Source organism: Podarcis raffonei, chromosome 6 (assembly GCF_027172205.1).
Source record: "Podarcis raffonei isolate rPodRaf1 chromosome 6, rPodRaf1.pri, whole genome shotgun sequence".
NCBI lineage: Eukaryota > Metazoa > Chordata > Lepidosauria > Squamata > Lacertidae > Podarcis > Podarcis raffonei.
The window spans coordinates 60,195,239-60,210,688 of NC_070607.1; the positions used below are offsets into that span (position 1 = coordinate 60,195,239).

Below are 15,450 nucleotides of genomic sequence, written 5' to 3' on the forward strand. Positions count from 1 at the left end.
TCTTAGTGGGATCCCTAAACCTCTCATAGATCATTCTAAACCTATTGTTGACTAGCTGGATTTGTGTGTGTTTGTCTACATTAAAACAAATAAGTACATTTAGGATTTGAGGGGGCAAATGCCCCCCTGCAGAAACCAAATTGTACAAACTAACCACTCAGGGGCAGGGACCCAAGTTTCAGGGAAACTGCATATCTGGTTTTATGGGAAAGTATCATGAACATGCAGGGTTATTTCTGGTGAGGTGGGAATTATAGAGAAGGTTTTGCTCATCTCTAATCTTAATTCCTTGCTAGATGGAAATCTAGCAAAGGCAAGCGACATTAAGCTTTGCAAAGGCAAGCGGAATTATAGCTGTCATAAATATAGACCAAGTGGGTTTGGACTGTTTATGTATCTTACATACATTGTAGATGTCAGGAGAGAAAATAAAGAGGATGGACTAAAATTATCATTTTGTGTGTGTTGTTGATGCTAATGTGGCACAAAGATGGTGTGTGATAGGGCAGCCAAGGAATCTCATATCCTAATGCACTAGGCCTCAGATTTCCTACTCCTTCCTCCCAATTTTTGATTCCCCCCCTTTGCTTATAAGACTGTTGGGCATGTCTCACAGCTTAATGCCAATGAGACCTCTCACTACCTGCTGTCTTAATTTGCACCTCAGAGACATAATAACTCAGCACATGCAAACTTATGTCATGCCATACCCATATTTTGATTGCTTTAAGTACTTAGCAATACCCCTGGTGTGTAAGGATGGGAATGAATTTCTGTGTGTTGGAGTAAAAATGTTTATTTACTGTCTTGTTGCTGTCTGTGTGTGCTGCTTTGCATCTTCTATACATACTAGTGATGTGTTAAAATAACCCTGAAATGGACATTCAGCATACATCAATGAATATGCCCTACTTTTCTTCATGCTGTTCGTTGCTGCAGCTGTGATACCATATGCCACTTGGTGCTCCAGGATAATTGTTTTAGGATCAAGATGTTAATGCTCATCAAGAGGTCAATACCATGCTTGAGTAGGCTGGAAGACTTTTGAATAAAGATGGGTGATCACCCACTTGCTTGTCCCCAAAATCAGAAACATTCAAGTCAAATACTCCACCAATACCACCTTTTGATTATTATTTTTTCAAATGTTCAGCTGGAAACCTTCAGTAATTCCATTTCCACATCCCTCTAAGTCTCACCACCTCTAGTTTTCCTTTTTTTAGGTGAACCTAACTCAAAGTGGGGCTCAAACTTCTATCCTCTTCCCTCCTCTTCTTATCAGTCCTGCCCATCTCCAAAAAAGAAAGAATAAACTAACTCGATGGAAGTAGATGCCAAGTGGAAGAGGACCAGAGATTGGGCCAAGAGAGGTTATATGGATGTTCTCCTTGGTGGCCTGTGATGTGCTCTGTGCATCACTTCTTGATGGTGATTATGAAGCTTAAAAGTCAAGTCCCATCACCCAGTGGAAAGTTAGGCAAGGAGCATGTAATTTGTTCCGCGGGGCCTGTTTTGGTCTATTCTATAACCCCCACCACATGATCCATTTTACCCAACACAAGGGAATTTCAATGGGACAAGCAGGCAAAGGGGGAACATAAGCCCCTTTAAGTTTAGCCTGGTTCTAAGGAAAGCTGGATCCTACTTGAAATGCAGTTGATCAATATGAGTGGAGAAGAGCCATATTTTAGGGGACTCTTTTCTTTTTTAATACTACTTCCAATTCCTACCTCTGACAAATGGAAGGTGAACATGTGGCAAAGCAATATCATGTCCAGAGTTTATAAATTCACTTGGCTGAATGTTACCTCCACTGATGGTAATTGAGACTGTCATTCAAATGACCTTGAGCATTTCTGATTGGTTGCCATGTATTCCATGGATGCCTACCTTTTCACTTACCAGCAAACTAACACAAATCAACCTATTTGCCTTAAGCCTCTTAGTATAGTTGGCTGTGGAATGAAGTTGTTTTTTGAGAACATGGTTCTGGAAGTTTAACGGTTTATTTGAATAGAGACTGGTGTGCCCAGTTACCGTGAGTTGAGTGGGTCAGGTGAGTGCTGCTACCCTCCTCTTTGACTACTACAACAATGCAGGGTGTTATATGGATTGTGTTTAAGATAAATAATAGCAAAGTGGTTGAAAAACATGTTGCTCTTAATATAATGCAAGCAGCTGCATTTCCTTTCACCCCTTAAATTAATTATGGACACCACCACTGGTAGATATCATTGTTATGTTCAGAGGTAGGATTCTTAAAAATAAGAATCTGGGTTCAGGCTATGTTTAGTAGATGTGCAGTTTTATTCTAGAGTACCTTCCTTATATAAAGTTTCACCAAGGCTTCTGTTCTTCCTTCCAGAATGCCCTTTTTCTGTTAGCCTTCTACTGGTCCTGAGGTGGCATAGTCTGTGTTTTGTGCTGAAATCTTAGTCTGGAGCAAATAATGAATCTGCCATAAACATTAGAATCAGGATTGCAGCATACAAAGAGAAGTTAAGCCCCACTGCCTACTTCTTCAGGGGGAGAACCACCAGTCTCTTATTGGAAGCCCTACCACTCAGGGGTTACAATCCTACACCCCAGCCCTCTCAGAGGGTTAGTCCTCTGCATTACAATTATGACTCCAGCCACGCAAAAGCCAATGATGATATACAGTGGTACCTCGGGTTACATACGCTTCAGGTTACAGACTCCGCTAACCCAGAAATATTCCCTCGGGTTAAGAACTTTGCTTCAGGATGAGAACAGAAATTGTGCAGCGGCGGCAGGAGGCCCCATTAGCTAAAGTGGTGCTTCAGGTTAAGAACAGTTTCAGGTAACCTGAGGTACCACTGTAATAAGGTGAGGCTACTTTAGCCAGCCAGCCAGCCATCTCCTCCAGGCAGGTGGACCCTTCCACATACATTCCAGGGCTTGTTAGCCTGCACAAGGCTTCAGTTGATTCTCTCTGCAGAGACAACATCTTCTGTAGCAACCTCAGGAAGAGGGCATTTCAGCCTTCCGGGCTCACCTGGAGCTATCCAAGGTCCTGTCCTTGCCTGCTCTCTACTTATTTGTTTCTCCTGCAAGCTTCCGGCTACCACCAAACTGGACAGGGGAGGGTAAGCCCTCTCCTCTCCAGTGCCACCCCTCCCAAAAATCATTAGATAAGTTGGAGAGAAACAGGCGTTTGGCTCTTCAGGTTTTGAGTTGGCCCAGAAAGTTGGGAGGAGTGCCTTGAGCTGTTAGTTTGGAGAAGACCCTCCCCTGGATGCTGGCCCATACTTCCCTATAAGTAGGCGAAGGGCCAAACTACACATGACATTACTAAGCATCTTGTTTGCCCTGGAGTGAAAGTTTTTATTTCATAGATTGAGTCCCCTGCACTAACAATCAGGAACCTGGCATGGTGGGGTTGGGGGCTTAAACTTTTATCTCCCTGCTGAAGTCCCGATCCAGGTTGGAGTGAATGAGAGCTTCCCTCCCCAATGCAAACTGCATGTGCTGAGGCCACAACAGGACTGTCCAAAAAGATATTACTACAATCCACCCTTTGAAAAATGGGTGGAAACAAAAATGGGAAGAGGAGTTAACTAGAATGTATAACATGCTGTTGAATAGCCAGAAGGTGGATGGGAAAGCATATAGAAGGAAGTGAGATAAAGATCTAAAGAAAATAGCTCTAGAATAAGTATTGGAATTTTTGCATGCACAAGGCTCGTGGTTTTCGGTGCTAACTGGATCTAAAGATAATTTCCTGAAAATGAGTAAACAATAGAATTTAACATCATGGAAGATGTGAAAAAAAAGAGGTAAAAGGAAACTGTTGGGCATGCCAGCAATCCCAGAGGTTTCTGCAACATGTGGAGTGTAAAAAAGAATATTAAAAAGCTGCTAGATTTTGGAAGATGGTGCTATAATTAGTAGTTGTTTCAGGCAGAAGTAGAAATGGACCCAGTTAAATTTTGTTCATAATAGTGCACTAGTGAAGAGACCAATACCCATATTATTTATACCTTTTACTATAGCAGGAATTGAATATTCAAGATATGAAATCTTCTCTATCACAATACTGATGGGGAGAATATGGAAGCTGATAGAAATTAAATGGACTGTGCTTGTGAAAGATTCTGAGAATTAGAAGAAAAAATTAAATAGCTGGGTTCTGGCAGTTCAGTAACATTAGACAAAAGATTGGATTAAAAGGTTCAGAAATAGATTTTTTGTTATTATGAAGTATTGGAGTAATAAATAAGAAAGGAAATGTAATGTAAAAGTGTTGATGGATGTTTTCCTTTCCTTTCTTACTTTCCTTCTGATTAATGGAAACCCATTTAGCATTAGTGTGTAATTAAATAAGGAGATGCTATGTAGTAAGGCAAAGAGGAAGTTGCAGTGCGTGTTAATTTTGTTTCATCCTTCCAGAGTCTCACATTCCTAATATGTCTGCTGTGTTACTAATCATACATTTATAGTGATCTTATCTGGACCTTAAATATTCTTAATACCTTGCTTCTACCCTGTTGGTGTTCTTAATATTTCTAATGGTACTAATACTTTTTGGGTTTTGCACTTGCATCTTTTGTATTTTATGAAGCGATGCTATATGTTGACGGTTTTGAATTGTACATATAATTATAATAATTAATTTAAAAATACATTAAAAATACCTTTAAATGTGCATTTCTGTCTTTGGCATATGCATACTTCAGCAGGCAGGGAGAGATGCTGAAAAGCACTTGAAGTTTTTAAGGTTGCCAGAGGCACCAGAGGCCTTGCACCATACCTGCCAAAATTCCTTCTTTGGTCTAGCAATTAAAGGTGCAGTAGCCTTGCATCCTGCCACCCTCGAAGTGGCACATGTGAAATACTTAGCTTCGGACAAATGTTCGTGATTTTGGATATTTTTTTCATTTTCTTTTTTCTTTTTTTGCACAGGTGGAGCAAAAGCTCAACAACTTTTTGTTTCCGTATTTTTACCTCCTGGAATATGGCAACCCTTTGTTGTTGTTTAGTCGTTTAGTCATGTCCGACTCTTCGTGACCCCATGGACCAGAGCACGCCAGGCACTCCTGTCTTCCACTGCCTCCCACATTTTGGTCAAACTCATGTTTGTAGCTTCGCGAACACTATCCAACCATCTCATCCTCTGTCGTCCCCTTCTCCTTGTGCCCTCCATCTTTCCCAACATCAGGGTCTTTTCCAGGGAGTCTTCTCTTCTCATGAGGTGGCCAAAGTATTGGAGCCTCAGCTTCAGGATCTGTCCTTCCAGTGAGCACTCAGGGCTGATTTCCTTAAGAATGGATGCGTTTGATCTTCTTGCAGTCCATGGGACTCTCAAGAGTCTTCTCCAGCACCATAATTCAAAAGCATCAATTCTTCGGCGATCAGCCTTCTTTATGGTCCAGCTCTCACTTCCATACATCACTACTGGGAAAACCATGGCTTTAACTATACGGACCTTTGTTGGTAAGGCGATGTCTCTGCTTTTTAAGATGCTGTCTAGGTTTGTCATTGCTTTTCTCCCAAGAAGCAGGCGTCTTTTAATTTTGTGACTGCTGTCACCATCTGCAGTGATCATGGAGCCCAAGAAAGTAAAATCTCTTGCTGCCTCCATTTCTTCCCCTTCTATTTGCCAGGAGGTGATGGGCCCAGTGGCCATGATCTTAGTTTTTTTGATGTTGAGCTTCATCCCATATTTTGTGCTCTCCTCTTTCACCCTTATTAAAAGGTTCTTTAATTCCTCCTCACTTTCTGCCATCAAGGTTGTGTCATCTGCATATCTGAGGTTGTTGATATTTCTTCCGGCAATCTTAATTCCGGTTTGGGATTCATCCAGTCCAGCCTTTCGCATGATGAATTCTGCATATAAGTTAAATAAGCAGGGATCAGTATACACCCTTGTCATACTCCTTTCCAAATTTTTAACCAATCAAGTTGTTCCATATCCAGTTCTAACTATAGCTTCTTGTCTCACATAGAAATTTCTCAGGAGACAGATGAGGTGTCTCCCATTTCTTTAAGAACTTGCCATAGTTTGCTGTGGTTGACACAGTCAAATGCTTTTGCGTAGTCAATGAAGCAGAAGTAGATGTTTTTCTGGAGCTCTCTAGCTTTCTCCATAATCCATCACATGTTTGCAATTTGGTCTCTGGTTCCTCTGCCCCTTCGAAATCCAGCTTGCACTTCTGGGAGTTCTCAGTCCACATACTGCTTAAGCCTGCCTTGTAGAATTTTAAGCATAACCTTGCTAGCGTGTGAAATGAGTGCAATTGTGCGGTAGTTGAAGCATTATATGGCACTGCCCTTCTTTGGGATTGGGATGTACACTGATCTTCTTCAATCCTCTGGCCATTGCTGAGTTTTCCAAACTTGCTGGCTACCCTACTTGAGCTTAATTAGTTGTTGAAATGGCTAGGTATTTCAGACCAAGGTGGTGACTTGAGCTCCGGAATGAAAAGCTTGCTTGCGTTGCATTAGTCCTGGAAGCTCATGTAATGTGTACATTCATGTTTGAGTGTATACACTTATTGTTTGACTTGGGAATGCGCTTGCACCTTATTTATTGATTTGAAAGTGGATGTTGTGCCCATTCATGCTGCAAAACTCAGAGTTCATTATATGAATCCATATAAAGTGGGTGAGGGAGAAGCTGTCTTTAATTTATTTTTACAAGGTTTCAGTTAAATGTGTGCTCATATTGGGGTAAGTCTGGAATTGATGCTGTTCTCTGGATTTGATGCACAGATAAGCCCTGCAGCATACGTGAACAAAATCTCCCTGAAAAAGTACTTGATAAGCATCTCATACTGGATAAATTAACTGATGCATTGCCTCTCCTCTTTTGAGTTTGTGAATGCACTAGTCAGCTTCAGAAGTTCCTGATGCCAATTTGGCTTTTGGTCCCCGAGTGAAAAATCAGTAGAAGCATAATTAGTAACGAGACTGCAAAATTCTCTGTTTAAACCAGGGGTGGAGAAACCCCTTTTAGATGGCAGACCAGATCCAATGACGACCAACTCTCAGTGGAACACATTTGACAGGTAGGTGGGTTGCCCACCTGTCCATTCCAGCCAGCATGTCATATGATGTCAGGTGGATGTGCCAAATAGCTGAAACAGTGCAGCATGCATTTAGTGCTAAATTTTAATGGCGCTGAATGAAAGCCACACTTGCAAAGGAACAAGTGGGAGTGCTCCCTAAGGCTACCAATTGTTCCTTTGCAGCTGTGACTTTACCCAACACACACCTGATGATATGGCTGTGGGGTAACAGTCTCTTGAGCCAAACGTTCCCCATTCATGACTTAATAATGTATGTTGGATGGAGGCTGAGCTGACTTGCATTGGGACGCTTAGAGCTGTCTCTACCACTCTCCCTGGCTCTAGGTCCACATCAAGGCATGGCTTTGAAGAAAGTGGAGGGTGAACTGTACCAGCCTTCATCCCTCTCCTGCTTTCTAGATATTCCCTGGTTTGGGAAGTATGTATATGCCACCTTGGGGCAGGTAACCCCAAAGTGGTATAAAATAAAATAAAGTAGATTGGAAAACACAGTGATTCAAAGAAACACCAACAAACACAATATCCCAACAAGAGTCAGATATAAGCTTACTATTCGGCCTGCCATAACACAAACAAACAAACAAACCCTGCCCATCCGGCTGGGTTTCCCCAGCCACTCTAGGTGGCTCCCAAAATAATAATAATAATAATAATAATAATAATAATAATAATAATAATAAAGGGATAAAACATCAAACATTAAAAACTTCCCTAAATAGGGCTGCCTTCAGATGTCTTCTAAAAGCCAGAAAGTTCTATAAAGTGGCCTTCCCTTCACTAGGAACTAGGGAGCTCTCCTGCAGAACACTGAAGAAAGTGTCCAGGCTGGTCACAATAATTTAATTTTAAATTTTAAATTATATCCAAAGTACAAAAACAAAGAACAAGATGAAACAAAGTAAAGGATTGTATCTTGATAAATTGAGCAGTTGATCAACGTATTAAAGTGAGAATTCATTGGCGTAGACCTGGTTGCCCAATGTAGGCGTTCCCGTAATACAGCAAGGATGGGGAACCTGGTACCCTCCAGATGTTGTTGGACTTCTGCTCCCATCAGCCTGAGCCAGCATGGTCAGCTGTCAGGGATGATGGTGTTGGAGTCCAACTTGGTCTGGAGAGCTACAGCCTGCAGGTTCCCTATCCCTGCATTAGGAGGATCATTAACATGAGAGAATCTTACCTGAGCAGGTTCCTCAGATGAGTCATGAAAGATTCATGTCAAAATGACTGCTTTAATTGGGAAATGATTACTCTTCTCCCCTACTGGCTAGGTTTTGCTACCTTGTTTACCAGCCAGCCTATTTCTCATACTACTTTAGAATATATTAATTTGCTCCGAGATGGCTGCTCTAAGTACAGCAAAGCTTTGTAGATGATGTTGAGTTTCTCCGTCCCTCACACCTGCTTTTTGATACCTTATTTTCCACCCTTGGAAAATGCCTTCTCGCCACCTGGTCTCTAATGTTCATAACTGAGTTGTTTACAAAATGCTCACAGTTTGTTGAATATAGCAAAAGGACTCCTGATACCACAATAAGCGCTCGCTTCTGTTCTGTGGCAGCTGCATTTTTAACAGCACTTTGCATTCCAGGAGCTAATATGCATTTCTGAGAACAGACAGATAGAGAAATGCCTGGTAATTACTGTCTCGCTTTTGAAGCCTCCACCACGATATACTACAGTACTAGAGTACATTATACAGATTTAGTGCAGTGGTAGATGCCAAGCACAATAAACATTTTGCATTCTGGAAGGTATCTGAATGCTGAATAGGTTCATTTTGTTCCTTCACCTTTCCTACTCTACAGCTGCTCCATGTGCCTGAAAAAACCCACATCTGATTGTTCTGCTGATTTTGTTCATATCTAAAGCAAGTGGGGAACATATTCTCTGATGGGAGCCCAGCTCCTCTTTTTGTCCTGGAAATATATACATGTTAATAACTTGATCCTAAACATGTCTACTTGGAAGTAAATTCTGAGCTCTGTGGGACTGATTTCCTAGGTGACGTGCTTGGGAGGCAGTATGGTGTAGTGGTTAGAATTCTGAACGAGGACCTGGAAGACTAGGGTGCAAATCCCCACTGAGCCAAGAAGCCCACTGGGTGACCTTGGGCCAGTCACTCTCTCTCCCTGCCTAACCTACTTCATGAGATTGTTGTGAGGAAAAAATGGAGAGGGGGAGAAGTTTGTATGCCACCTTGAGTTCCTTAGAGAAAATATTAAGCAATAGCGATTTAAAAACCAAGGGTGTGACATTACTCCAGCATAGTTTCTAGTTTTATGATATACAGTTTACTTGTGTGTGAATGCAGCTTAAGTACCCATATTCAGTGAGATAAATGTTGGTTCCCCCACACTTCCAAAATAATATTTTTTACAAGTGTATGCACAGTGGTCTGTGAGATTTCCTATTATCTGCAGCAGTACATTAAAGAATTACAGCTTTTCTCCCTCCTCAAGTTATCACTTTTGCGTGAGAGGAATTGCTTGCTATTCCCATGAAAGCAGCGTTTAATGGCCTGCATATACCGTGCCCAGCTGCCTTTACATTTTCATTTTTAATTACAGCGCTTTGCAGGCTTTTGGGTTTATTGATTTCTTTACTTCTCCCCCCCCACCTCCTAACTGTGAATCCCAAGTGCTGTCTCCTACAAGCCATTTGACTCCCTAGCACAGCTTCTTTGCATAAAAGGAATAATGTTTTATTTCTACAGCCATGAATTTTGATGACAATGAGAAGGCAGCTGATGCTCCACAATATTAACTGGAGGGCTGTGTGCTGTGTGTAGCATGTTAGGCTCTGCTCATGGTAAGAATTGTGCAGTGCGGTTGGTGCAGTCCCCCAATATATAATGTTGCTTTGTTGTTCAGTAATTTTCACTGATTTTACTGCCCCTGATTTTACTGATGACCCGTGCACCTAAGAGCTTGCTCAGATCACAGCTGCTCATGTCAAGGGTATTGTAATAAGATCATACCTGAACTGTATCCACTGGGTTGATCGAATGTCATGGATTACCTCCAAGGGATTATAGGAATCATAGCTTGGTGAGGGGGGATGGAACTTTGTGTAAGGCAGTGGTGGGGAACCCAGAGGTTGTTAAACTCCAATCAGGCATAGCCACCATGGTCAGTGATCAGGGATGATGGAAGTTGTAGTGCAGCAACATTGCCGTCAAAGCACATCAATGCTGTTATAGGGATGGAGGAGAATTTTGCTCTGTCTGCATTTTTAAGTGCATTGATTTAATTCATACCTCTGAGATTAATACACAGATTGGAAAATAATAGCCTTCAGATTTTGCACTTCTTTGAATTTTTCGGATACAATGCCAAAATGCATACTTCAGTAATTTTTATACATTTATTGCGACAAATGCCAGTGTAATCATGCCACGAAAAGCCTCAAATTTGTAGTCTAAATGCTACTTTAGATTATGAAGCCTGTCCTGTCAACTTGATTTCCAGAAGGATTTTACCTTTGCGGATGATTGGGGAGGCTGTAGCAGCTCCAAATGAGACACTAACAAGGGACTATATGCTGAATAACTATGGTGCCCTTGGTTATGGGGTGTATGAAAGACTAGTAATTGCTTCTTTATCTGTAGTTATGTAAAATATGTGTATGGGATGTTTCACATGACCCCTATTAGGTTTTTAAGACATTTTTGTGAGATAATGCAAATTTCACCATGTATTTCTATGTATTCTGAAAACCTGATTGCTCGGTTTGTGAATTCAGTCTTTAGATATCTTGGCTGTCTTCCCCCTCATATCCCTCCACACATTTTCTCCATCTTTAAAACTTCAAAATACACACATCGAATGAACCTGTTGATTGCTATTGAAGCCATGTCCTAATTTTGGTTCAATTTGTTTTTCCTCCCTAGACTGCAAGTACACATGTCACCAGGAATGCAGAAGCCTCATCCAGCTGGATTGCAGCCAACAGGAAGGACAGACTCGCAGCAAACCTTCTCCAGAAAATACCCTAACACAAAACTACAGCCAGGTAAGAACTGCAGTGTCCCCATGATGCTTGAGGAAGAAAATGGAACAAAGTGATTTGCATCTCTGGAAGCCAAATGGTGCCAGCATGCAAGAAGAGCTCATTGACAGGTTTTTGCACACACACTGTGAATGGTATCTCAGCAAAGCAAGGGGCCTCTAATTTCTGCCTTTCCCATATCTGTTTGTTGGGCTGGCGTTTCTTCAGATAGATAAGGCAATGCTTCTGAATGAGGCAATCCTAAGGCTTGCCTTCACAACAAATAGCCTTTCTATGCTTAAGATTACACATAAGGTCAAGTCAGACAATTGGCATCTTACCTGCTGTAGCACCTCCTGTTTTAGAAGCTAAGTACTAGTGTCAATGTGAAAGTAAGTAGGATTCATCCTGTTACATTGGTAGCCCAGGTATTTTGTTTCATGGGCCAAGCAGCATGCAGAGTAATAAGATCAAGAATCACTCCTTCGCTCTTGCAGCAATCTGGTAAAAGTAGCATGAATGTCTTTTGTCTTGCAGTAAAACTAATAGGGCAAGTTGCCTTCATACAGGGTGTTGATCATGGCAATGGGGCTCCCACTGTAAAATCTCTGCTCTAAACAGAGGGTTTTTGAGGTCAGCCTGTCATTAAGAGGTGTGCACACCACATGCAGATTTCTCTTGAGATTGCACTCCCAAAATGCAGTCCCAAAGCATCCTTGCTATAATGGAGAATGCAGCACTTTTCTAATGGGGATTCAAGGATTAAAAATACATGAGTCTTATTGGAACGAGGGAGATGGAAACATAAATTGGAGCTTTAGACATTGCCCTCTTCTGTTCCTTGGAGCTGAGTATAGCCTGCCCTTTTCTTCATCTGTGGCAGGCCTTGCTGAAAATGAATTTCTTGCCTCATGGGAAATGCCAAATCTCTCCTAACACTTTTCATGCAGTATCAGTCTGAAATATTCAAGTTTTGATCTTTAATATTCTGTGTATGGGAAACCCGAAGCCTTTTGTTCCTGTGTCCTTTCTTTGGTGTGTGTTTTGTTTTACTGTGAACACAAGGATCTTCTGCTCTGTGATTTCAATGCCTTTCAGTGGAGTTTGGGCAGGAGAAAGTTATGGGCGTGAGCCTAATGCAGCTGAAACTAAACCTTTCCGCCCTTCTCTGTAACAAATTGCTTATCTCATATTCTGTTGTGAATATCCAGCATGTCCGATACAGGCTTTCGTGTTAGCTTGCTTGCATACACATACTTTGTGATGTGGATAAAATGTGCATTTTCAGGGTTGTTTTGCAGATTCTTCAAAGGAAGTGTTTCTCCACTCCCTGCCAGTGGCAAAAGTATTCTCCACTCTGGTTTAAATGGCATATCTACATGATCAATGCCAAAAAGGCACTTGGTCTTCTTTGCATAAAGCACCTCTCCAGTCTTTTATCATCACACCCTGAAGAAGTTCTAACTCCACTGGGAAATTTTTAATTGTTCTTTTACAACAAAGAGCATCTTACAAACCGAAGAGCAGGGTGCTATGTCAAGATCAAAGCTTTTCTATGAGTACAAATGGAATGTCATTGCCATGCCTGTAGTAATTTGTTGTTACCCAGGCATTCTGAAAAAAAGCAATGGAATAATCTCCAATGCGGCATAATTTGTCTAACGTAGTTGTCTGTTGATTTTGTATGGTCCTACATGTGAAAGCAACCCAGCTCTGAGTTGTTGCTGCACCTCTTGAAAAGGGTAGTGACATCTTTGATTGGTACTCGATCTGGGATATACCTGCAACTTTAAAAATCTGTTCTGGTTAGCAATATTTACACTCACACTAAGCATTTCTGCCCTTTAATGCAAGGATGGTGAACGTGTGTCCCTTTAGATGTTATTGGCCTCCACCTCCCATCAGCCCCAGCCAGCATGGCCAGTGGTTAGGGATGATGACAGCTGTAGACTAACAACATCTGGAGGCCTACTGTGCTCTAATGGAGAAATCAGTGGAGCTAAATGTATTTCTTTAGTTTGTTATATGAATTTAGAACAAACTGAAGTGAAAAGTCATCCAGTAGGTTTTTGACAGCAGCTGTGCAACCCAATTTTGAAAACACTTGAGGTATCCCCCCAGAATATCCAGCTTTTGGCTTGTTTCTATGAAGTTCAGACATTAGGAGGGTGTGCACCAGATTTGGACAAATTATTAATCCCAGGCAGAAGCATTGCATTTTGGAAGGATTCTGGGCTTCTTGGAGTGAAGTGTGATCCGTATAAGACACCCTGAACCAAACAAGGGTCCTCAAAGTACCTTGCAACACCTTGGTGATTCAGACACACACTCACACTCTGCAGACAACTTGTCTGCTGAAAGCAATGCTAATGTCTCTAAACCTTTGCTATATAAGGGCAGGGGTGAGGTTTGGTGAGGTTTGATGGAGGGAAAATGCCAGTGTGAGAAGGCAGAGGAGGGAGCTCTGCTGTGACAGACAGATCAGACATCTTGTGATCAAGATTATTTTACCAGGACCTTTCAGTCCCAGTCCTTTTTGAGGGATGATGGTGGTGGGATGTTGAAGTAAATTATATTGGTGCGTTTGCTCTTTCACAAGTTTGGATGGATTTTTCCAATTGTCACTCCAGCTTAAATCAAAATATTTTGCTTACCTGTCTGTGTGCAGTGTTATGTGGGGCCCCTACCTAACACCATTGAATCAGTATCCACAAACAAAAATGATAGAGGAGGGGAAGCAAATCCCTCTTAGTTTCCCTCCCCCCACCATCAGTGCTAAGACACCTAGGATGTAGATTGGAGGGGGGTATCAATCATAGCTGTCAACCTTCCCTTTTTTGGCGGGAAATTCCCTTATTCCAGCGCTGTTTCCTGCTGCTTCCCGCTGCTATCCCGGATTGTTAGATATCCTGTGGACTGTTCCTGGGACAGGTGAGGCTGCTGATCCCTTATTTTCGAGGCTGCTGATCGCTTATTTTCAAATCTGAAAGTTGACAGCTAGGGTATCAATGGCTACCCAGGATGGAAGGCCTGGAAGGCTCTGCATACAGAAAAATAGCCCTGTAGGAGGTATGGTCTGCTACAGCAACTGAGATTATTTAAGTAAATCTGAAGTGAAATGAAACTCAAATGGATTTCCCCCCTCCAGCTTTGATACCAAATCATGTCCCTGACCAAAAGCCACTGAACAGAACCAGAACCAGTGGTGGTGGGTAACTAGGTAGGTCACAGAATTGTTGCGTGTAAAGAAGCCTGACCTAGATGCCTGAACTGAGCGTGACTTCTCCCTCAGGAAATATTCATCTAAAGATGAATTCTCCCATGTTGACGTTGTTGCTTCAGAAATGTTCTGAACAGTCTGATTGGATTATGCTGGAGAAAGTGACAAACTGTAAACCCTGGGTGCTTGTGTTTGGGCGTCAGGTAAGCCATGGCTAATGGTTCACTGCAAATGTACAGATTATTCCTCCTCACTCGTGAGCGGGATCCATCAACCACATCCTTGACTTAATGTTATACATGAACTGGGGATTCTGTTTTGTTTCACTTGGCAAGCTGAAAACACACCTTGGTTTCAGATTGTACTTCATATGGAGCAAAACAAACCATAGTCCCTGGTTCGGATATCATGCTAAGTCAACCATGGTTTGTTGCTTCTGCTCACTAGCAGAGATAAGCAAAATGTGAGTGTCCTGCATGTGCATGGTGAATCATTAACCACAGCTTAATGTGACATGTGAATACCTTCTGTCTGTCAATCTCAGTATTGTCCACCCTGACTAGCAGTAACTTTTTCCAGATAACAGATAGAGGTCTATCAACTTATCCTTCTTGCTAGAGATGCCAGGGGTGGAATCTGTGGCCTTCTGCATGTAGAAAACAGGTGCTCTATCATTGATCTATATGCTGCCCACTGATCCATACACACATTTTTCTCATTTATGCTCAAAAGTAAGCCTTCACTTATATAGTAATATCCCAGGGCTTGATTTTTTTAGACCTCTCATGCTGGTGCTAGGATTTATCTTCTTTTTTCCCCCAGTTCATGCTCCATAGCTGAGACTGTAAAAACACTACAAACATGCAGAGAGATGGGTTATAAAAAGTGACCTGTGGGTTAATTGTTTATTATATTTATATTATGCCTTTCCTCCAAGGAGCTCAAAATGACATACATTGTTCTCCTACTTGTCAATTTATTCTCATAACAACCCACTGAGGGTTTTTCTTGGCTGAAAGACAGTGATTGACACAAGGTCACCCAGTGAACTTCATGGCAGAGTGAGTGGGGATTTGAGCCCCCTGGTCTTCTAGATCCTATTCCAACGCCTTACCCACTAGGCTGCACTATATATGTCGGAGCCTCCATTTGTGAAAGTCATGTATGTGGCTTGTTCATAGAGCCAGATTT

The 15,450-nt window shown here is 41.8% G+C and overlaps 1 protein-coding gene across 2 annotated transcripts in view; it reads left to right on the forward strand.

Moving 5' to 3' along the window:
• Nucleotides 1-15,450, forward strand: part of RASSF5 (Ras association domain family member 5) — a 100,908-nt gene that overhangs the window by 21,041 nt on the left and 64,417 nt on the right. For both annotated transcript variants that reach the window (XM_053393377.1, XM_053393378.1), the window contains exon 2: nt 10,942-11,063. In XM_053393377.1, the coding sequence (XP_053249352.1) occupies nt 10,942-11,063 (122 nt within the window). The remainder of the gene's footprint in view (nt 1-10,941; nt 11,064-15,450) is intronic.